This window comes from Ovis aries, chromosome 8 (genome assembly GCF_016772045.2).
Source record: "Ovis aries strain OAR_USU_Benz2616 breed Rambouillet chromosome 8, ARS-UI_Ramb_v3.0, whole genome shotgun sequence".
In the NCBI taxonomy this organism is placed as follows: domain Eukaryota; kingdom Metazoa; phylum Chordata; class Mammalia; order Artiodactyla; family Bovidae; genus Ovis; species Ovis aries.
In genome coordinates, this window is record NC_056061.1 from 82,166,288 (window position 1) to 82,188,667 (window position 22,380).

The 22,380-nt window shown below is 43.3% G+C and overlaps 1 protein-coding gene across 2 annotated transcripts in view; it reads left to right on the plus strand.

Annotated features, from left to right (window-relative positions):
* Positions 1–2,861: 2,861 nt before the first annotated feature.
* SNX9 (sorting nexin 9) overlaps positions 2,862–22,380 on the plus strand; it is a 97,193-nt gene continuing 77,674 nt past the window's right edge. For both annotated transcript variants that reach the window (XR_009601538.1, XM_015097503.4), the window contains exon 1: positions 2,862–3,176. Coding sequence is in view for 1 of the 2 variants with exons in the window: in XM_015097503.4 (XP_014952989.2) it covers positions 2,910–3,176 (267 nt within the window). In the remaining variant the exon portion in view is untranslated. The remainder of the gene's footprint in view (positions 3,177–22,380) is intronic.

The following is a 22,380-nucleotide window of genomic DNA, read 5'->3' on the forward strand; positions in this document are numbered from 1 at the left end:
ACAGGGGCACAGGGCTTCCTCTCCTGAACTAACAGTCTGGTGGGAAAGGCAGGCAAATGAATGACAAGCTGTTGTTTCCAAAGGCAAGGAAACCAGTACATGAAATTCTGTATCAACAGAACTTGACTTAGACTGGGGACAGGGAAGATATCCCCAACAAACTCTGTCTGTTGCAAGGGTTCTGGGCAGCTCTGAAGGATGAGTGGGAGGTTAGTGGGTGTTGGTGTGGAGGAGGAGGAGGGGTGATTGGTGGGTATTTCAAAGAAACAACATCAACAAGGTAACCTGAGAGTCCCAGCACGAAATGAAAAAGTGAAGCCCCTTGTTCAAAACTATTAAAAATTTAAAGATGGCGAGAACAGAACATTAAAGCAAGGATGAGGCCCTGTGAGACGACAGAGGTCACACGCCCCATAGCCAGTCCTGGCCTTCTCCATGGAACAGAATGTAAAGATCAGGATTCAGGAGGATGTGGGAGGCCAGGATGGTTGAAGCAGAGCCTGGGGAGGGCAGTGTGAGATGGAGCTGAACATCAGGTTCGCATGAGGATTATGTCAGTGACTACTCTTCCAGGCTCTATAAATTAATGCCCATCTCAATAACATAAGTAGTGACTTCACCTTTATTTAAACATTTATGCTAATTTGCATTGGTCATTCTGAGTTTGGTGTCAACTGGTTTTCTAAAAATGAGCCAGGCTTACAGAACTTGTCCAAGTAGGGAAAGCCTGGACTCTGATCTGCTTGCTTTCTTGGTGCCCAGGATGACTGGGTATCCAGAACTTGCCAAATAAGCATACAGAAAGGCACAGTCACAGGAGGGATCCTCACTTTGCATCTTCTTATCAAAATATGCATTGCTAAACTGCTACAGGGTGCTGCAGCCAGTTTTCAAATAGAAAATAAGGAAAATTCATTACTTACAGTATTATCCAAGTTCAAATCCTGACTTCTCTACATATTACTGTGTGCTTAGCCAAGGGATTTATTTAGTTGTTTGTTAAAATGTAAACTTGCTTTGGGACTTCCCTGGTTGGCTGAGTGGTTAAGACTCCACGCTCCCAATGCAGGGCACTCAGGTTCAATCCCTGGTCAGGGAACTAGATCCCAAATGCTGCAACTAAGACTTTACATGGTGCAACTAAAGATCCCACATCTCACAATACAAGTAGCCCCGGCACAGACAAATAAATAAAAATGAATATTTAAAATGTAAATTTTTTTTAAAGATAAAGCAACACACACACATATTCAAAAATTCTGACAGTAGCCTCTAGTGAATCTTCTCAGCAATTTCTTAGGTATATACTACCTATTTTCATTTTGTTCTTTTACACAAATGGATTGTACTGTACAGAATGTTCCTTTTATCATTACCTCTTTTTTTTTTTTTGGCAAAGCTGTGCATGGCATGTGGGGTCTTAGTTGCTTGTGTTAGTTTCACAGTCGTGCCTGAGTCTTTGAGACCCCATGGACTGTAGCCCACCAGGCGCCTCTGTCCATGAAACTCTCCAGGCAAGAATACTGGGGTGGTTTGTCATTCCCTCCTTCGTGGGATCTTCCCACCCAGGGATGGAACCCATGTCTCTCACCTCTCCTGCACTGGTAGGCAGGTTCTTTCTCACTTGGGCCACCTGGGCTTCCCTGGTGGTTCAGGTGGTAAAGAATTTGCCAGCAATGCGGGAGACGTTGGTTCGATCCCTGGGTTGGGACGATTCCCTGGAGGAGGAAATGGCACCCTGCTCCAGTAAGGACAGAGGAGCCTGGTGGGATACAGTCCACGGGGTCCCAAAGAGTCGGACACGATTGAGCGACTAACAAACAGCATGATTGATAATAGCCGTAGCTCCCGAACTCAACAAACACAAAAATTCACCGAAAATGCTTTAGTACCATATCCATTTAAAACCTCTTTGTAGAAGGTAACCAGTTAAATTTCTGGAGATCAAATAGAATATTTTCGAGAGGACAAAATTTGACATTAATTGTACCGCTTTCCTCGCTTAAAGATGAATTTTGATAGTTGCCTCTTTTACGAGGTACATATCCCCGTGATAAAATAGAATGTACTGTAATAATATTTCCATCAAGAGATGTCTTTCAGTCACATCTTTCGTACTTGAGCGAAAATCTTGCTATTCAACTCATTCATGTATTATTGATAACAAAGGACACACATCCAACTCTGAAGAAAAATGGAAATTTTTAAGACTTCTAAAATTTCCATTTCGGGAAACCTGTTGGGTCTCCCCCTAACCTCCGGGGCCCGGAGGCGTTTTTTAAATTTATCAGGAGTCCAGAAGGAGGTTAACGGGACGCCTCAGAACGAAAGCCCCAAGCGTCGGGGCCCTGAAGCTCCGGGCCGGGGACCACAGCCCGCGGGCAACTCCAGGCGGGCGGCGGGTCTTCCGCGAAGGGCCAGCGGACCTGGAAGCCATTGCTGCGCTCCGTGCCGGCTGCGTTCTCCACACTCATTTCACTCAGCCCCGAGCACGACCGGCCCCACAGCCATGCCGACGCGGGACAAAGACCCCGTCCGCGACTCGAGCCCGTCGTGCTGGGGGGCCCCGTTGTATCTCCACAGCGAAACACTTCAGTCGCGGTGACCGGCTGAAGGGCCGCTCGGGACTCGGCTCCCCGGCAGGCGCTCCCTCATAAGCGTGTCCCTCACTCCCGTCCACCGTCCCCACGGCGGGGCAGCCAGGCGGGACGCGGTCGGTGGGGGGACCATGATCCGGCCCGACCCCGGCCGCCGCTCGGGGGACGCGGCCCCGAGCCCTGCGACAAAGGGCGCCGGCGGCGCGGCCCGAGGCGGAGGCTCCGGGCGGGGGCGGAAAGTGGGAGAGGAGGCCGGGCCGGCCCAGGGCACCGGGCGCGCTTCCGCCGGCCGCGCCGCGCACGCCGCGGTAGATGGGAGGCTCGGCCGGCGGGGGCGGGGGCCGCGCAGCCGGGGAGTTTCAGGAACTGGAGGAGCGGGGCGGCGGCTGGAGTCGCCCAGAGCCGAGACTCGGGGCCGGGGCGGAGCCGCCGCCGCGCCGGGGCCCAGCCGTAGCTGCCGCCGCCGCCGCCGCCCTCGCTTTCGTCCGGCCGCCTGGGGCCGATAGCCGCGGCGCGGGAGAGGAGCCGACCGTCCCGGGCCGAGGGCGGGGGGGAGATCCGCCCGCCATGGCCACCAAGGTGAGGGGAGCGCGGCCCGGGCCCCGGGCCGGCCGCTCGGCCCTGCGGCGGCGCGGGGGAGGGTCGCGGCCGGGGGCGGGGGCGCGGGCGGCGGCGCCGCCGGGGAGGCCGAGGGGTCGCGCCGGGGCCCACCCAGCTCGGGCCGGGCTCGGGGCACGCAGGGCGGACGAGGGGCCGGGGCCGGGGCGCTCGGGGTCTCGGCTGGGGGGCGCGGGGCGGGACCCCGGCCGCTCGCGGCGCCGTCTGCAAAGTTTGCGCCTGAGCGTGTGGGCCGCGGCCGGGCACGGAGGGAGGGAAAGTTCCCGCAGCTGCCCGGCGCCCGCCCTGAGGAGCTGCCCGCCCGCCGGGAGCCCCCGACTCGGTCCCGAGTGGAGTCCACTCTCCGCCGCTCCGCGCGTCCGGCCGCCGCCGCCGCGGGAGCCGCGTTCTCTCCTCCCTCCGCAGAGGGTGGGACCCCCCGGCGCCGCGGGCAGCTTTCGGGGGTCCGACCCGCGCCCGGCCGGACTGGGAATTTAAAATGCAGGCCGGAGAGTCAAGGCTCCTGAGGAGGGAAAAAAACCCCAGTGAAACGTCCCGCGCGCTTCCACTTCCCTCAATTTTCTTGTGTTGTGTTTTTTTTTTTTTCCTCTTTTGTTTTGCTACCTTTTCGATTTGAATGTTATTTCCAGCATGAATAAAATACCAAGAGGGAAATGACTCTGCTTTCAATTACGTTGTTTGCTTTAAAAAAAAAAAAAAAAAAGGTCCAGGCCCAAATTACGTGGTGGAACTTTGAGTCGCGCTTAGTTAATTGGCCAGGAGCGGTGGTTTGCTTATTTTACAGTATTGTCGGCGAAATTAGCGTTCACCCTTCGCTACCTTCCTCCCCCAGCTCCTTGGGGCTGGGGCGTTTAGTTCTCGACGGCCACTGACTAGGGAAAGCCACGCTCCCCTCCAGGAGCCAGGGGTGGGGTTTGAGTTGACTTTCTTTTTGATTTTGGAAGTAGTTTTAGTAATGCCCCTTTTATTAACATCAGAACCCTCTACCGTGTTTATTTTTTAAACCTCACTTCTTGGGTTGGTGAAAGCCTTAGATTTGTTGCTGTTGGGTTTTTGGTTTTGGTAGAGAGAGAAAACTTAGAAAACTGGTAAGTTTAAAACCCCTTTCGAAGATCATATTGATATTTCAGCCTGTGAAATTTTGTGTTCTGTTTCTGTCTAGGTGCAGTGTGTTTTTTGCCTTTTTTTTTTTTTTTTTTTTTTGATGGAGATTCTTATCCGGGGAACCTGTTGCCTGCTGTTACTGAAATAATTGTGAAGTGAAGTTGCTCAGTCGTGTCCGACTCTTTGCGACCCCATGGACTATAGCCTACCAGGTTCCACCGTCCATGGGATTTTCCAGGCAAGAATACTGGAGTGGGTTGCCATTTCCTTCTCCAGGAGATCTTCCCAACCCAGGGATTGAACCTGGGTCTAAGGCATTGTAGGCAGACACTTTACCGTCTGAGCCACCAGGGAAGTGGTACTGAAATAATTACTTTCTTGTTATTATTGGCTAAGCTCTATCTTCCCTGGTGGGCTCAGCTGGTAAAGAATCCGCCTGCAGTGCGGAGGAACTGGGTTCGATCCCTGGGTCGGGAAGATCCCTGGAGAAGGGAAAGATTACCCACTCCAATATTCTGGCCTGGAAAATCCCATGGACGGTGGAACCTGGTAGGCTGCAGTCCATGGAGTTGCAAAGAGCTGGACACGACTGAGAGACTTTAAATTCACTTGAGACTCTGTCTTGGTTTTCTTAGATGTGATAGAACTTTGCTACCTTTTTAACATGTATCATTTCATGTTGATCTTTTTAGAAACAAAACTTTAGATCAAATATTTCTAAGGAAATTTGACTTTGAGGTTTGTTGCCAAACATTTAAATTACCAATTACACGTCGTATTTTGCACTCATCTTACAACCTTGAAAGCTGTTTATGGTAGATAGCTATTCCTTTGATGGTCAGCGTTTGATACTTTGCACCCTGATCTACTGGCCCATGTTAGACTGTCCATTCAGTGGGACTCAGCTTAGCAACTAGTGCTGGTATATATAACGAAAATTTTATCTGATACTTAAACCTGAACTTGTATGCTCAGTTGCGTCCTGCTCTTTGCAACCCCAGGACTGTAGCCCATCAGACTCCTCTGACCATGGAATTTTCCAGGCAAGAATACTGGAGTGGGTGTTTTTCCATAAAATTAGAAAGAATAGTTTTTGTACTAAACTTGAATTGTGTTTATCCACACTAAGCACAAGCCTTAAAGCATGGATAAACACTTCCTACTTTATTGTCTTCTCCACAGAAGGCAGGTAACAGTCATTCTTTCACCTTTCTAATCACTATTCCACATGGTACTCCTTTCCATGTTTACATTGTGACAAGCCACTTCTGGTTTCAAAAACAAAGGAGAAGCACTTACATAGGAGTCTTCCTCAGTTTTCCCACTTCCTGGTGATTCTTACATCAAACCGAAGTTTCATTTTTTTAATTGTTCCCAGAGAGTAAATTTGTCCTTGTTTTGTTTCATACTCCCTTCCATCCATACCATTACCAGCATCTGAGTAGTTTGAGGGTTTTCCTTTCCTTTCTTTAATTTTAATTGGTTAGGTTAACTTTTTAGTAAGAGCGAATAAGAATATATTTTTTAGTAAGTAATACTGTCTGACTTTTAAAAAATTGGATCAAATGGCATTCAGGCTCCTGCCACAAGCATTAAGTGATGAGAAATAAACAGAATTTGTGGATATTTTAGGTAGTGTCAGAAAATGCCTTCAGTTGTCTTCAGATATAATATTCTGATGTAATGCTCTTACATGTTTTCGTGAAGATAACAGTTATCTTTGAACTATCATGCTTTTTAGAAAACTACACTGGTATATTCACAATAAAAGAAATTATCTTTTAGGAGAAAAACTTGAATTGGCTAGTTCTTTGCTGCCAAAGAAAATTAATCAGTAACTGCACACTTGAAAGAAATGATCTGTTCTTGTTTCTAATCATTACTGAGAATGCTGAATTCACCTTGAGTCCCCGTCTTGTCGCATTTAATAAATACAACAAAAGGCTAATGTGAGTGTGTAGCCTGGACTTCTAGGAACTCCAGGTTATATTTTTACATAGTCATATGGTGGACTTAGGAGTAAATTACTTAAGGGAAAGAAATTCTTTTTCTCTCTTTTTCTTCTGCCAGGATATAGCAAGAGAGACCTGAAATAGTTAATGGAAATTAGTCCGTAGCTGTGTAATTTAGCTGTAATTTCCATGTCACAATTAACCTTTGGAACTAATCTGAATCCTTTTGTGCTTATGTAGACACCTTTTATGTTGTTACATGTGTAGTTGCTAAGTTGTGTCCAACTCTTTGCAACCCTGTAGACTGTAGCCCCAGAGAAGGCAATGGCAACCCACTCCAGTACTCTTGCCTGGAAAATCCCATGGATGGAGGAGCCTGGTAGGCTGCAGTCCATGGGGTCTCGAAGTCGGACACGACTGAGTGACTTCACTTTCACTTTTCTCTTTCATGCATTGGAGAAGGAAATGGCAACCCACTCCAGTACTCTTGCCTGGAGAATCCCAGGGAGGGGGGACCCTGGTGGGCTGCTGTCTATGGGGTTGCACAGAGTCAGACACGACTGAAGCGAGTTAGCGGCAGCAGCAGACTGTAGCCTGCCAGACTCCTCTCTGTCCATGGGATTCTCCAGGCTAGAGTACTGGAGTGAGTTGCCATTTCCTTCTCCAGGGGACCTTCCTGACCCAGGGATCAAACTTGCCTCTCCTGTACTGGCACGGGTTCTTTACTGCTGAGCTACACTTTTAGGAGTAATCATTAGAACCAAATTTTAAGAATCCCTGTTTTTGGTTTTGTTTTTTGAATTTTTCTTTCCGTCTCCAGTATCTGAAGTTGTATATTTGTTACAGTGCTTGTTTGGTTGAATGGAGTGAGGGTGTAATATTGAAAATACCAGTATTGCTCAAGACTGTTACATGATATATATTAGTGAGAAGAGTTTAGAAAGCATACTTTGTAGTCTCTCCCGAGCAAAAACCTGTTTACTGTAGAATTTTATTGAAGAAGAGAGTAGAAATAGCTTTCTAAAGGGTCTTAAAGATTTAGTTGTTTTTGATAGTTTCTTTTTTGAACAGTATGGAAAATGGTAACCGTTCAGTTTTGCATGATAGTACTATATGCTTCCCTGGTGGCTCAGATGGTGAAGCGTCTGCCTGCAGTGCAGGAGACCTGGGTTCAATCCCTGGGTTGGGAAGATCCCCTGGAGAAGGAAATGGCAACCCATTCCAGTATTCTTGCCTGGAAAATTCCATGGACTGAGGAGCCTGGTAGGCTGCAGTCCATGGGGTCGCAAAGCTGTTGGACACGACTGAGCAGCTTCACTTTCACTGTATTTTGAAGTGTCTTCATAAATAGAATATCTAGACAGTATTTATATAGTCACAGAAAAATTCTATGACAGTAGGAACGTCAACCAGTTTCTTATTAAAGAAGAAACAGATGAGAAAGCATAAAAATTTTGCAGAATTTATGCTGTACCCTGCTTTTATATTGACCATCCATCTGAAATTTTAATTACAGTTTTAGTTTGATTGCCCACCGGAACTTTGTACCTTTGCGCACACTGTTGCTCTTTTCTGGAATGCTATTCTCTGGCCTTTTCACTTATGTGCCTTCTTTTACACATTTGTATCTCAGCTCGAGGCATTACTACAGAAAGCTTTCTGATCTCCCCAACCCATTACCAGGGTCACCTCCTTCGTCCAGACGGGCATCTTACGTGTGTTTCTCTGCCCACTGCTCCTTTAGGGTGCTGTCCGCCCCTGGAGGCTGAACTGTGTGTCCTCATCTGTGTATCTTCTGTATCAGACACAGACCAGGCTCTTAGTAAACTGTTATTCCACAAATCAATGTTGAGTTTTCTTGTCTCCATTCCTCCCTCTCCAACTTGAAAGAGCAAAAAGATTTTCCAGTGAGATAAGTGGCTGTTAAAATGATTTATCTTCACCTGTAAGCTTTTATGCTTTTAATTGTGCATTTTAGTAAAAAAAAATTTTAAGTATGCATGCACAATGGAGAATATTTACCTACAGCTTACGTATTGGCCATGTCTTTTAAATAAATCAGTTTTTACTAGTTATTACATGAGAAATTTATTCTTACATTTTAAGGTAATTGAAACCTCACAACTTTTGAGATTTTAAAAAGAGATATCTTTAACCTGTGAATTGTTAGAAATGTCTACTTTCCAAAAGTATAAGATTTTTCTATTTATCTTTGTGTTAATGATTTCAAACTTAATTTCATTATGATCAGGGAATCTGATTGATACTAATAACACACCTGAAAATTTGCTGATGCTAACTTTATACCTAGGGTATAATCGGGTTTTGTAAATGTTATACCTGTGCGTAAAAAGTATACATTCCCTAATCAATGTATATACATGTATTCTCTATATATGTCCATAAAGACTTATTAACTATGCTGTTCCCATCTGTATCCTAATTCTACTTAATCTGTTGTATCTAATGTCTTTTGTGTACTTGACAGAGATGTTAAAATGGTGGATTTAAAATCTTCTCTAAGGTTAGGATTAATACTATCTTCCAGGTGAATTGGACCTTTTATTATTATGAAGTGACCCTTTTTATAATGCATTTTTTCTTAAAGGTAATTTTGTCTGAAGTTAATGATTTCACTGGGTTTCTTTTGATAAGAATTTATCTTTTTTTTGATAAGAAATTATCTTTTCTTTTGATAAATATTTTCCTGATATATAAAAGCTCACAGCTGAATCTTACCTTTTCATCTTGTTTGGCAATCTTTGTGGCTAGAGGGTTTTGTTTGCCTTATTTGTGTTTATTCTGTGTTTGGATTTCTGGATACCATATACAGATTGACGCACAGCCCCTCAACTTTTTACAAGGTTTGTTCCTTACCTTCAGAAGGTTTGCTCCCATACCTTGGATATGTTGTGGGTTCAGTTCAGTCCAGCCCCTCAGTCTTTGTGACCCCGTGGACTGCAGAATGCCAGGCTTCCCTGTCCATCACCAACTCCCGGAATTTTCTCAAACTCATGTCCATTGACTCAGTGATGCCATCCAACCATCTCATCCTCTGTCATCACCTTCTCCTGCTGCCTTCAATCTTTCCCAGCATCAGGGTCTTTTCCAATGAGTCAGTTCTTCCCATCAGGTGGCCAGAGTATTGGAGTTTCAGCTTCAGCATCAGTCCTTCCAAAGAATATTCAGGACTAATTTCCTTTAGGATTGACTGGTTGAATCTTCTTGCAGTCCAAGGGACTCTCAAGAGTCTTCTCCAACACCACAGTTCAAAAGCATCAATTCTTCAGTGCTCAGCTTTCTTTATAGTCCAACTCTCAACACCCATACATGACTACTGGAAAAACCATAGCCTTGACTAGTCGGACCTTTGTTGGCAAAGTAATATCTCTGCATTTTAATATGCTGTCTAGGTTGATCATAACTTTTCTTCCAAGGAGCAAGCGTCTTTTAATTTCAATGCTGCAGTCACCATCTGCAGTGACTTTGGAGCCCAAAAAAATAAAGTCTGAAACTGTTTCTGCTGTTTCTCCCATCTATTTGCCATGAAGTGATGGGACTGAATGCCATGATCTTTGTTTTCTGAATGTTGAGCTTTAAGCCAGCTTTTTCACTCTCCTCTTTGACTTTCATCAAGAGGCTCTTTAGTTCTTCCTCACTTTGTGCTATAAGGGTGGTGTCATCTGCATATCTGAGGTTATTGATATTTCTCCCGGCAATCTTGATTCCAGCTTGTGCTTACTCCAGCGTTTCTCATGATGTATTCTGCATATAAGTTAAATAAGTAGGGTGACAATATACAGCCTTGACGTACTCCTTTCCCGATTTGAAACCAGTCTGTTGTTCCATGTCCAGTTCTAACTGCTGCTTCTTGACCTGCATACAGATTTCTCAAGAGGCAAGTCAGGTGGTCTGGTATTCCCATCTCTTGAAGAATTTTCCACAGTTTGTTGTGATCCACACAGTCAAAGGCTTTGGCGTAGTCAATAAAGCAGAAGTAGATGTCTTTCTGGAACTCTCTTACTTTTTCGATGATCCAGCGGATGTTGACAATTTGATCTCTGGCTCCTCTGCCTTTTCTAAATCCAGGTTGAACATCTAGAAGTTAATGGTTCATGTACTGTTGAAGCCTGGCTTGGAGAATTTTGAGCATTACTTTGCTAGCGTGTGAGATGAGTGCAATTGTGCGGTAGTTTGAGCATTCTTTGGCATTGCCTTTCTTTGGAATTGGAATGAAAACTGACCTTTTCCTGTCCCTTGGCCACTGCTGCGTTTTCCCAATTTTCTGGCATATTGAGTGCAGCACTTTCACAGCATCGTCTTTTAGGATTTGAAATAACTCAACTGGAATTCCATCACCTTCACTAGCTTTGTTCGTAGTGATGCTTCCTAAGGCGCACTTGAGGTCACATTCCAGGATGTCTGGCTCTAGGTTGGTGATCACACCATCGTGATTATCTGGGTCGTGAAGATCTTTTTTGTATAGTTCTTCTGTGTCTTCTTGCCACCTCTTCTTAACATCTTCTGCTTCTGTTAGGTCCATACCATTTCTGTCTTTTATTGTGCCCATCTTTGTATGAGAAGTTCCCTTGGTATGTCTAATTTTCTTAAAGAGATCTCTAGTCTTTCCCATTCTATTGTTTTCCTCTATTTCTTTGCACTGATCACTGAGGAAGGCTTTCTTATCTCTCCTTGCTATTCTTTGGAACTCTGCCTTCAAATGGGTATATCTTTCTTTTTCTCCTTTTCTTTTCGCTTCTCTTTTCACAGCTATGTGTAAGGCCTCCTTAGACAGCCAGTTTGCCTTTTTGCATTTCTTTTTCTTGGGGATGGTCGTGATCCCTGCCTCCTATACAATGTTACGAACCTCCGTCCATAGTTCTTTAGGCACTCTGTCTATCAAAACTAATCCCTTGAATCTGTTTCTCACTTCCACTGTATAATCATACGGGATTTGATTTAGGTCATACCCATTGTGGGTTGGTTCCAGACTAATGCCACAGACCTTCAATTGGTAAAAAACAAAATATCTGAAAACTGCAATAATGCAAAACAAATAAAAGGAGGTATGCTTGTATGTCACTTTTTTTCATATGTGTATGTCATAAACATTTATGTTACTATTTCTGCCTTAAAGTAGTGCTCAATTTCATGACCCTCCAGAATTACAGAGACCTGAAGCTGCCTGGCTGCAGTCATCTCTCCCAACACACCTGGTTGCTGCCTAGTGGTTTGGTTGTCTTATGTGCCACAAATTAGACGTTAGTTGGTTTTTTTTTTTTTTAATACAGTTGATGCTTACTTAGATTTAATCAACTTTTACCATATCTTTGCTTACTATTCCTTTTTACATTTCAGTTGTTTCTGGGATATTTTTCCTTTTTCCTAAAGTGAATTCTTTGAAGTTTCCATTAGGGAGAGTTTGTTGTCGGTAAAATCTCTTATGTGTGAAAATGTGTTTTGCCTTGTTCTTGAAAAATAGTTTTCTAGGTACAGAGTTCTGTTATTTCCAGTTTCTTACTAGATTTCAAAGATACTGCTCAGAAGTCAGCATTTAATATTGTTCCTGAATAGATGGTCCGACTCTTCCCTCTGCCCATTTTTAAGACTTCTGTATCTTCAGTATTTTGTGGTACCACCTAAGCGGGTTCACGTGTGGATTTTATTTCTATAGCTTGGGATTTATTGGGTAGCTTGAATCTGAGGATGTGTGTTTCAGTAGTTCTGCAACGGTGCAGCTCTGTAGAACTTTCTGTGATGATGGAAATGTTCTACATTGGTGCAGTCCCATGTGGTAGCCTCCTGCCATGCAAAGCTAAGGAGAACTTAAAGTGTGGTTAGTGTGACCTAGGAACTGTATTTAAAATTTTCATTTAAATAGTCACATGTGGCTACTAGCTAGCACAGTGGGGAGTGCAGCTAAAAATGCACAGTGACTATATTTCAGGAATGTTGCCTCTTCTGTTCTCTCTTTCTGGAACCCTAATTAGCATGAAAAGGTCCAACAGATGTCTAACTTCCTAACTTTCAGCCTGTCGTGTTTTCTTAGCGCTCATCTAGATAATTTCTGTGACTCCCACCTTCAGTTTACTATTCTTTCTTTGTTGTTGTTCAGTGGCTAAGTCGTGTCCGACTCTCTGCGACTCCATGGATTGCAGCCCGCCAGGCTCCTCCGTCCATGGGATTCTGCAGGCAGGAATCTTGGAGTGGGTTGCCATGCCCTCCTCCACAGGATCTTCCCGACCCAGGAATTGAACCCTTGTCTCTTGTGTTTCCTGCACTGGCAGGTGGATTCTTTACCACTGGTGCAGACCCAAACTCTGGCTCTCCAGGGCTTGGAGGAGCCTCCTGGGGCGGAACCCTGTCTCAACGTGTTTTCCTCCCAGAGTTTCTGCTCTCACTTCCTCTCACCTTTCTAGAGCCTTTCCTTTTGTGCTGACTCAGCATTGTGTTTTAAATGGTATTTATTTGTGTGTATGGGGGGGTGTGTCTTTTGCTATTAATATTTTATTCAGCACTTCAGAGCTTCACTCTGGTGGCAGTTCAGGGAATCAGCCTGCCCTGCATGCCCGAACAAAATCCAAGTCAGAACATCTTTATAACAGGCTGTAAAGTGAAGGGATGGAATATCTGCACACAAAGTGTTAATCTGTTATTTGGAGGGAGAATGGTGGAAAAGCAGAGTTGTTAAGCATTTTACTTGAAACCAAACCTTAAAACATCAAAATAACAGACTGGGCATTTCACTTCTCAATTGGTATTTTCTTTTTTTTTTTCCTCCCCTTCTGATTATCAAAAACACATGATAGATTTAGCCCATCTTGTTCATTTTTAGGTGTCGTAAATACAGTGCTTGAGGATGTTATTCAGTATGACTCAGTTTTTCCAAGCTATTTTTAGTATCTGAAAACTAAGTCATATAGTAAGTAGTGTTACCTGCAGAGGCAGGATTCAAAAGTCACCTGTTTGTGTCAGGTGGGACATTTAAGTCAAGGGGACACAGAATTTTAGACATCAGTTAATGAAGCAAAAAATGCACTTAATCCTGGAAACGGTCGTCATTCACTGACTGCTTCCTCGGGGCGGAGAGTGAGCTCCATGCCGAGTCCTGTGCTCCACCTGGGGCCTCAGTCTAGAAGGCCTGGCCTCGCTTGGAAGCGATATTGTTTGCACATGGGGCTCCTGCTGCAGCCTCTCAAGCCAGCAAGGCTTCCTTCCCAGGTGGTGTTAATGGTGAAGAACCCACCTACCAATGCAGGAGACATAAGAGACATGAGTTCAATCCTTGGGAGGATCCCCTGGAGTCAGAAATGGCAGCCAGCTCCAGTATTCTTGCCTGGAAAATTCCATGGACAGAGGAACCTGGCGGGCTGCAGTCCATGGGATTGCAAAGAGTCCACCACAACTGAGCACACATCCATGCAACTCTCCCTTAAGAACTTCTTTTTCATCTTGTTTGTATTCTCACAATTTTGAGTAATGAATATTTATCGTTTTTGAAATAACGAAGAAAACAAGTTAATTTTTTTAAACTTAAGAACTTACTGTCATTAACCAGAACCTCTGAAGCTGACTTCCAAATTTATCCACCTTCTGTTAATTTGTTTTCAATTATGCTAAGATAAAAAAAATTGTTTTTCAGTTAATGCTTATACATAGTAAGGGGCACTTCAGTAGGAAAATGCTAATATATTCAGTATTACAAATAGAAACTTAAAATTTATTTTTCTTCCTTAAGCACCATATTTTCTTATTCCAAAGGAGAAAAAGTAGGTTTCTTAAGCTTTTAAAAATGGCTAAAAACTTACTGACTAACCAGTATTGAACCTGAAGTTTTTGGAAAATTGCTCTTCTTGGTTTACCTGCCTCTCTGAACTCTTTCCCTCAGGAGCTCAAAGGACTCCTTTGTGAGTCAGCAGCAGTTTCTTCACTCCCCACCTTTGCAAGATTTGAGAGTGAAGAGTTGAATTTAAAATTTTAGTCCTTTTGTTGATATGTCAGGCATCCTTTGTCTCATGATTGCCATTTGTGTGCAGCCACTCAGTCATGTCTGATCTTTGTGACCCCATGGACTGTAGCCCACCAGGCTCCTCTGTCCATGGGATTTTCCAGGCAAGAATACTAGAGTGGGTTGCCATTTCCTCTTCCAACTATTCAGTAAAGTGTATTCAGTTTCTTGAAACCAGAAAACCTAGGAAACCAATAGACTTTAGACTATGAAATCTGTAGTTACATAAGATTGATCCATTTTAATCATTTAAGCCATGATAGCAAAAAAAATATGGGGATTGTTTTGAAAATTCTGATATTAAAGATGGTTCTAATCTTTACTATGGTATCTATAGTATTTAAAAACCCATTCCCCTATACTCTTCTTATAGTTTATATTACAAAAGTGATAGAAGATTGTTCTCTAACATTTGAGTATTAATTATTTTCCCCAAAACTCCCTTCTCTGACTCGGTAGGAATCTCTCCTGCAAAGAAGATGATGGCAATGGTAATAAACTTCCATCTAAGAAAGAAACGGACTCCCACTAAAGTGCATACATATTTTATGAGTGGTGCTAATGTTTAGGCATTAATGGTAGAGCTGTGGTACCTGAACTGCATCGCAGCCCCCCACCTGTAATGTGAAAGTAAACGTATTAGTCACTCAGTCATGTCCGACTCTTCATGACCCCGTGGACTGTAGCCCGCCAGGCTCCTCTGTCCGTGGGATTTCCCAGGCCAGAATACTGGAGTGGGTTGTCCTTTCCTTCTCCAGGGGATCTTCCCACCCCAGGGATCGAACCTGGGTCTCCTGCATCGCAGGTGGTTTCTTTACCATCTGAGCCACATGGTTCAACAAATGTCCCCCACCTGGAGAGCCCCTTAAATCGAAAATTGCTGTTTGATTTCTGAGTTTTCCTGATTCAGGAGGTGGGACCAGAACATGCATTTCCACCAGTTCCAAGGTGATGCTGCTGCTGCTGGTCTGGGGACCACACTTAGAGAAGCAATGTTGCAGAAGATGGAAAAAGCAAGTAAGAACCCGGGTGGGTTCTGTCCTGGGTTCATCTCTAGAACTGTGGACTGTAAAGTAGGTGGGCTCTAGTATGCTGTGTGCAGTAAGTATTTGTTTCTTGTTTAAAGTATTCTAATCTGATGAGTTCAAGTGAGGCTGAAAATTTTTAGATTGGTATTCTCAAAAACTGTTCTGCTTCTTATCAATTTGTGGTTTTCAATAACTTTTTTCAGCGTTGTACTGATTGGTTATTTGTATTATGTGCAAAATAGCTTCATCTGTTAGAGTCTCTGATTATTATGGCGGTGAAGTGACTGTGACTGATTGTTACTTTTCTTGTTGCTTTTTAGTTAGCCAGAAAACATGCCATACAGTTTTGAATATCATTATAGTTCACAGAAATCAGTCCAGATTTATTTGCTTTGTATCATATGTTCCCGAAGTGGTTGTATAGTCATAGTGATTTTTAATTCACTAGGGAAGATTACTGTGTAAAAGGATCCTGTGTTTTAATTATTTTGTAATCGAAATTATATTTATGTAAATCCAGTTTTTTGAATCTTGTGTGCACCTATACTTAATTTTGATGAATTTAAATTTCACCACATTAGACTTTCCTGTTTGCCCACGTTGATGCCTCAAATAAGTAAAATGGCAGATGTTTTTAAAGCCAGAGAAAACAAAGAATATCGTCCCTAACTAGAAAAACCTATGTTTGATAATTAAGTTGGTCTAGGACTCATACGCATGAATGCAAGTTTGCTTCAGATCTGCAACTTGCCTATGCACTATCAACAGGAATCCATGTATGTATATGAATGGTGCAGAAAAATGCTGTGAAATCCTTGTATTTCCAGATGATGTGAAATGGCATTTATACCATTCAGTCTTCTTGCTGGTCCATAAACAGCATACACTATTAGTTATGTTAGTTATGGAAGGAATACATTTTATTTTCGTGTTCTGTGGTTAACATTAGAATATTATTGTACATAAATATCAGGGGGTATCTCTGGGATATATTAAGTATGCTACCAGACATCAAAAGCATGTTATTCATTCAACACTTTTTCTCCAGAACTTGTAAATTCTGTAAGTGAACAGTGCATCCATTTTTCTACTCAAAGAATTTATAATCTAGTGGGGAAAGCAGACACGTGAATCTCTTGGATTCAGAGTTCTCGTTGTTGTGGTAGAAGCGCGTGCAGTGCCCAGTGATGGCATAAGAATCGGGTTGGAAGTGAGACCTTCCCTCTGTTTTGCTGCATTTACTGTCATTGGAAACGTAAAACTTGAGTTTATATCAGTAAAGAGGCTACAGTGTGAAAAAGTTTATGAGAAAATAAAAACTAGTGAATTACTCCAACATACATCAGTCGTAATACAGATCATTTCTCTGCTTGAGATGAGGGCATAGTGTTAAATAAGTGAAAGTGAATTCCCTCAGTCGTGTCTGACTCTGTGTGACCCCATGGACTGTAGCCTACCAGGCTCCTCTGTCCATGGGATTTTCCAGGCAATAGTACGGAGTGGATTGCCATTTCCTTCTCCAGGGGATCTTCCCGACCCAGGGATCGAACCCGGGTCTCCCACGTTGTAGACAGACGCTTTACCATCTAACCACCAGGGAAGCTTTAAATAAGTGAGGACACGTTTAGTTTGAGGTCCTTTAAACAGTGCCTTATTAGAGCGACTGCTTTTGCAGGACAGAGAATACTTGTCAAAGAAGGCCTGCATTTCCAACATGCCTAGTTGTGACCTCAGTTTTTATCTGGAACTAGACAATAAGCCACTTTTGTGGTCCAGTGAACAACATGTGTCCTGCAGATAATCTGTTTCTGTGACTCGGCCCCTTCTAAATCCCTAATGGCCTTGGACACAGCATCTCCCAACGGTTGAAATGGATCTGCTCCCTTTGATTTCCACGCCAGCAGATCAGTTAAAATACTTGGAGTGTTCCTGTGCCTGCTTTGCAGCACCTAGAGTTTATTCTAGATTAGAGATTCTCAGCTGGTGAGTTTTCAGGAAAGTGAAGAAGGTGTTAGTCGCTCAGTCATGTCCAGCTCTTTGTGACCCCATGAACTGTAGCCCTCCAGGCTCATCTGTCCATAGCATTCTTCAGGCAGGAATACTGGAGTGGGTTGCCATTCCCTTCTCCAGGGGATCTTCCCAGCCCAGGGGTTGAACCTAGATCTCCTGCATTGCAGGCGGATTCTTTACCATCTAAACCACCAGGGAAGCCCGTATGTATGTATGTATATATGTAATGAATTGATCTTGCGGTTGTTTGCGTTTCTCTATGATTGAAGTTACCTATTACATAAAAAGGTGATTGCTAAGAGCTTACTGCCATTTGAGTTCCCTTGAATCTTATCTTTAGAAGAGACATTGTGTCATGTCTCCTATAGAGATGCAGTGAATGAAAAATGAGTTCTGTGTGATCATGAAATTTATGTATTTCACTGTAGTATGGGTGGAACAGCAGAGAGATTGGGAGGCTGGGTTCAAATCCCAGTCACATCCACCTGTATTACTTTGGAAAGTTCCTTAATGTTCCATTTTCCTCATCTGTAACATACAAGTAATAATAGGAACTCAGGTGTGCGTTCCATGCACAATCCAGGTAGGGGGGAAAAACAGAACTTAATTTTTCTGTAACCGTTTACAGCCATTTCTGTCCTCATCCTCCTGGGAGATTCAGCTGTGTGATCTGTAGCTCAAATTCTTCTCCTCGTACCCAGGGTTGGGTGTAATTTGAAGGCAGGGATCTTCCGGTATTCTTGGGCTTCCCTGGGGGCTGAGTCAGTAGAGTCTGCCTGCAAGGCAGACCTGTGTTCATTCCCTGGGTCGGGAAGATCTCCTGGAGAAGGGAAATGGCAACCCACTCCAGTATTCTTGCCTAGAGAATTCCATGGACAGAGGGGCTGGTGATTCTTTTTGCCATTGCCTTGGTGTGCCTTGTTATTTCTAGTCAGTTACCTTGCATACATGAAAATAAGATAAAAACAAGGCAGAATGTTAGAGGCTTAGAGAACAAGTGTGAATGAGATTGGCCTTGCTGGGAAGTCTGTTATAAAACCACTGCATGTGTTTAGCAGATCTGTTTACAAAGTTCACAGATAGTACATCTCATTGGATGTACTACCACATTGGATGTGGTAGACCATTGGGTTATTTTATTACCTTCAGTAAATCGTTGAGCACCAGCCATGGGCCAGAAACGGTTGGAGCATTAGGAATACAACATTAGAGAGAATAATTTTAAGTCAATTTAAATTATCTGAGTGTCTGCACTCAGACAAAAAAAATCCCTGCTCTCCTGGGCCTTGCATGCTAATGGAGGAGATGGCAGTAAAAAAGAAATCAGAAAAATTCAACTGGGAGAAGAGAACTTGGTGAGGGCTGAGAACAGGTGTGTGTTTATGCACACAGTGCGGGGTGGGGTGGCCAAGGAAGCCTCTGGGAAGGTGACCCTCAAGTCCAGATCCCAGGGAAGGCTCGAAATTTCCATCTCTAAAGGAAAAGGCATTACCCTTGGGGAGAGTGTACCCAGAGGTCCGGGAGGTCACGTGGCCAGCTGGGCCGTGGACGTGGCCGGACCCACAGGTCCGCTGAGTGAGTGTGAGTGATGAGGAGGGCTTTGGCATTCATTCTGCGAGGTGAAACCACAGAAGGGCTTTTGGCACTCCAGGAACAGCTAGCTGACTTTTCTCTTTTCCTCTCTCTCCCTCCTTCCCTCTATTTCTCTCTCTTTTCTTTCCTTCTCTCTCTTTCAGTTGAGCTTGCCTTTATTAGGGCTTCCCATGCAGCTCAGGTAAAGAGTCTGCCTGCCAATGCAGGAGACGCAGGTTTGATCCCTGAGTTGGGAAGATCCCCTGGAGGAGGAAATGGCAACCCGCTCGAGTATTCTTGCCTGGGAAATCCCATGGACAGAGGAGGCTGGCGGGCTAAGTCCATGGGGTCACCAAGAGTCAGACGTGACTGAGCATGCATGCCGCATGCCGTTATTAAGCCCAAAGCATACTGCAGGGAGTTAATGCCTTGTTCACTTTTATATTGGACTTAGGTCTTACTTGATCCCCTCTCTAAACTGTTTGATTTTATCTAATTAAAGTCGCACTAGGAAAATCCTGTGCTCCACTTAAGCCAATCAGTGCACAGGAGGATCCGTGGATTATCCTTTTATATATGTATGTGGACTACCCCAATCCAGTCGCTTGAAAATAATTTTCAAATAAGAATTAAAGATATTAAAATTTAAAAAATTAAAAAAAAAATTTAAAGCATCTCTAACATACTGAATTTTCCGTTCTGTCTTTTCTCCTGGATATGCTGAAAGTAAGTGCATCCCCTTCTCAGACCACTTCCCCCTTTGGGCTATAAAACAGTGGGTTTGGCTGTCACCCTCCTGTCGACTTGACCGGTGTTCACCCAGAGAGTAAGTAAGATAGCTCCAGACTGGCAGATTACAAGCAGATGTAGAAATGTTTGTAACCAATGACAGCCGACTTCATTCCTTTTCTAATTGGAATCACTGCTTGCTAAAGCAGTTTCTTATGTAAACTTCCCGAAGCCTCAGCAGTTTTGAGCACAGTAGTGTAAGAAAGCAACTGGTACAGTGAGAATTGGGTCAGAATGTTCTCACGGGCTTGGACGAAGCAGCATCAGCCCGGCGTAGGAGTTTGAGATTCAATAAATCTTAATTCTTTCTCTGGTTCCATTATGTGTTTTTGTTTCTTGTGATTTTTTTTCTTTCTGGTGTGCAATATATTAATGAAATTTCATATTATTTGGGCTTAAAAACTCCACATCTGGCTGAGTCATGTCAATGTATGACAATAAAATTTAAGTTAAAAAAAAAGACTCCACATCTGAGAGTTTTTAAGATATTATCTAGTTTGGTATAATTCTTTATTTTTATATTTTTATTTATGAAAATTCCAAACATAGGCAAAAGAAGGAGAGTACAGTAAACCCCCTATGTGTGCATGGGCAGATGCAGCAACTACCAGCTCCTGGCCAATTTTGTTTCCTTTAACCTTCCTCTCCCATTCTCCCTTTCCTTGATTATTTATTTTTTTAATTGGAGAATGATTGCGTCCCTGATTATTTTGAAGCAGTTCCAGACATGTTGTCTCATGATAAATATTTCAGTGTATACCTCCAAAATAAGATTTTAAAAACATATAACAATTCCTAGTATCCTATTTAAAAATTCATAATAAATCTTTAACATCTTGAGATATCCAGTCTGATGGTGTGTGGTGTGAACACGTTCATAAATTGTCTGCTGGCTGGTAAGCATTAAGGTGAGGACAATGCCATCTAGTTTAGCTAGACGCTTAGGTGATGATATTTAAAGCTATAACTGATTGGCATTTGTGTGAATCTGCCAGTGTTAATTTAAAATGGATTTTGCCGTAGGCAGTGTGACTACCCCTAATGCAAAGGTTTTAGGATAGGTATGTTGCTTTCCTCTTGTCAGCTCCACACGTCACAAAATCCTCAGCAGACAGGCCCTCCTACAGCCTGTGTGTCCAGTGGTTGGTGCAGGCCCCAGGAGGCTGCCCAGGACTAGAGCTGAGAACAGTGGGGTTATACATGCATTTTCAGGGGGGAGAAAGACAGGCCTGGCCTTCAGCCTCCGGATGGTACCTGTAGTTGATTGAAAAGTGGATGAAAATGAAGATTTAAAAGGAAATACTAACCATCTTACTGTAACAAAATATTTAAATATCCATTTATTTACCAGTCCTTTGATAGAAAGCCAGGGTCTTTTCTTGGGAGTATGTGCCTCTGATTATAGTTCCAAGTGATCCATCTTGAATAAGTAGTCCATCTTCTTTTAAAGAACTTAAAGAGTTCCAAAGCAATTTCATGTATTGTGAATTCAAAAATTTTAGATTTTTTAAAATTGTTACCTCCCATTTAACTGTTGTTTCTGATGTGCTTGGTTTGACAGAAAGCTTTCTAACAAGTTTTTTTTTTTTTTTTTTAATCAAGGCTTCTCCTTCAACTTCATTTTCTTAGAAATACTTTTTTTTCTTGTTTCATTAGCTTATGTAATAATTCAATTGCTTATATACAAGAACAGCTTCAGCTGGTGGGATCAGAACGGCCCCTGTATATTAGGGAGTAGCCTCTCAGGGCAGGAGTTCATTCAGCTTGCCCTGTATTTTGGGCTTCCCACGTGGTGCTAGTGGTAAAGAACCCACCTATCAATACAGGGGACCTGAGAGACGGTTTGATCCCTGGGTCAGGAAGATCCCCTGGAGGAGGGCCTGGCAACCCACTCCAGTCTTCTTGCCTAGAGAATCCCATGGACACAGGCAGCTGGTGGTGTCTCCATGGGAGTCACAGAGTCAGACACGACTGAAGGGACTTAGCATGCACACACATCCTGTGTTTTATATAGAACACAGAGCACCTCAGTAACCCTGACAGATCGGCCCCATGGAACACAGGCTGCGTGGCACTCTTATTAATAAGCCAGCCGTGGTACTCTAATAAGTCTTATTAATAAGTTAAGATTTGTGGCTGGTTACCTGGGATTGCTTAGGTTAGACTGTGGATCTCATGGACCCATCAGACTTTGAGGAGGATTGATGGTAGTAGTAAGTTCAGTATTTTTTTGATACTGCTTTAACGTGATCAGCTGCCTTTAGTCAGTCAGTATCCTAGTGCCATATCAGGATTTAAGCGATTATCAGAAGTGCTTTTCAGTATCATTTGCAAAGAAAATGAATTTTAGACAATTATCTAATGAATAACAAAAGTGTAGTTTACTTGAGTAAATGTACCATTTTCTGTTTTACTAAGAAAATGGTATCATAACTCTTTAAATTTAGAGGATCTTACAACTGTGGGGAACTCAGTAATTACAGTTTGTGTGTTAGTCTTTCCTTCTACTTGAAAAGTAGGGAAGACTTAATCCTTTGGAAAAAAATATTCTGCTGCTGCTGATGGGACAGGCTCTTTCTTGGCACTTCAGTTTAGCCAGTGTTCAGTACTTAATAATTTGCAACTGAGGTAGTTAGGTTTACCACAGAGCATATAAAATAAGTAAAGACATACAGCTGCTGTTCTTGAGGCCCTCGTGCCTT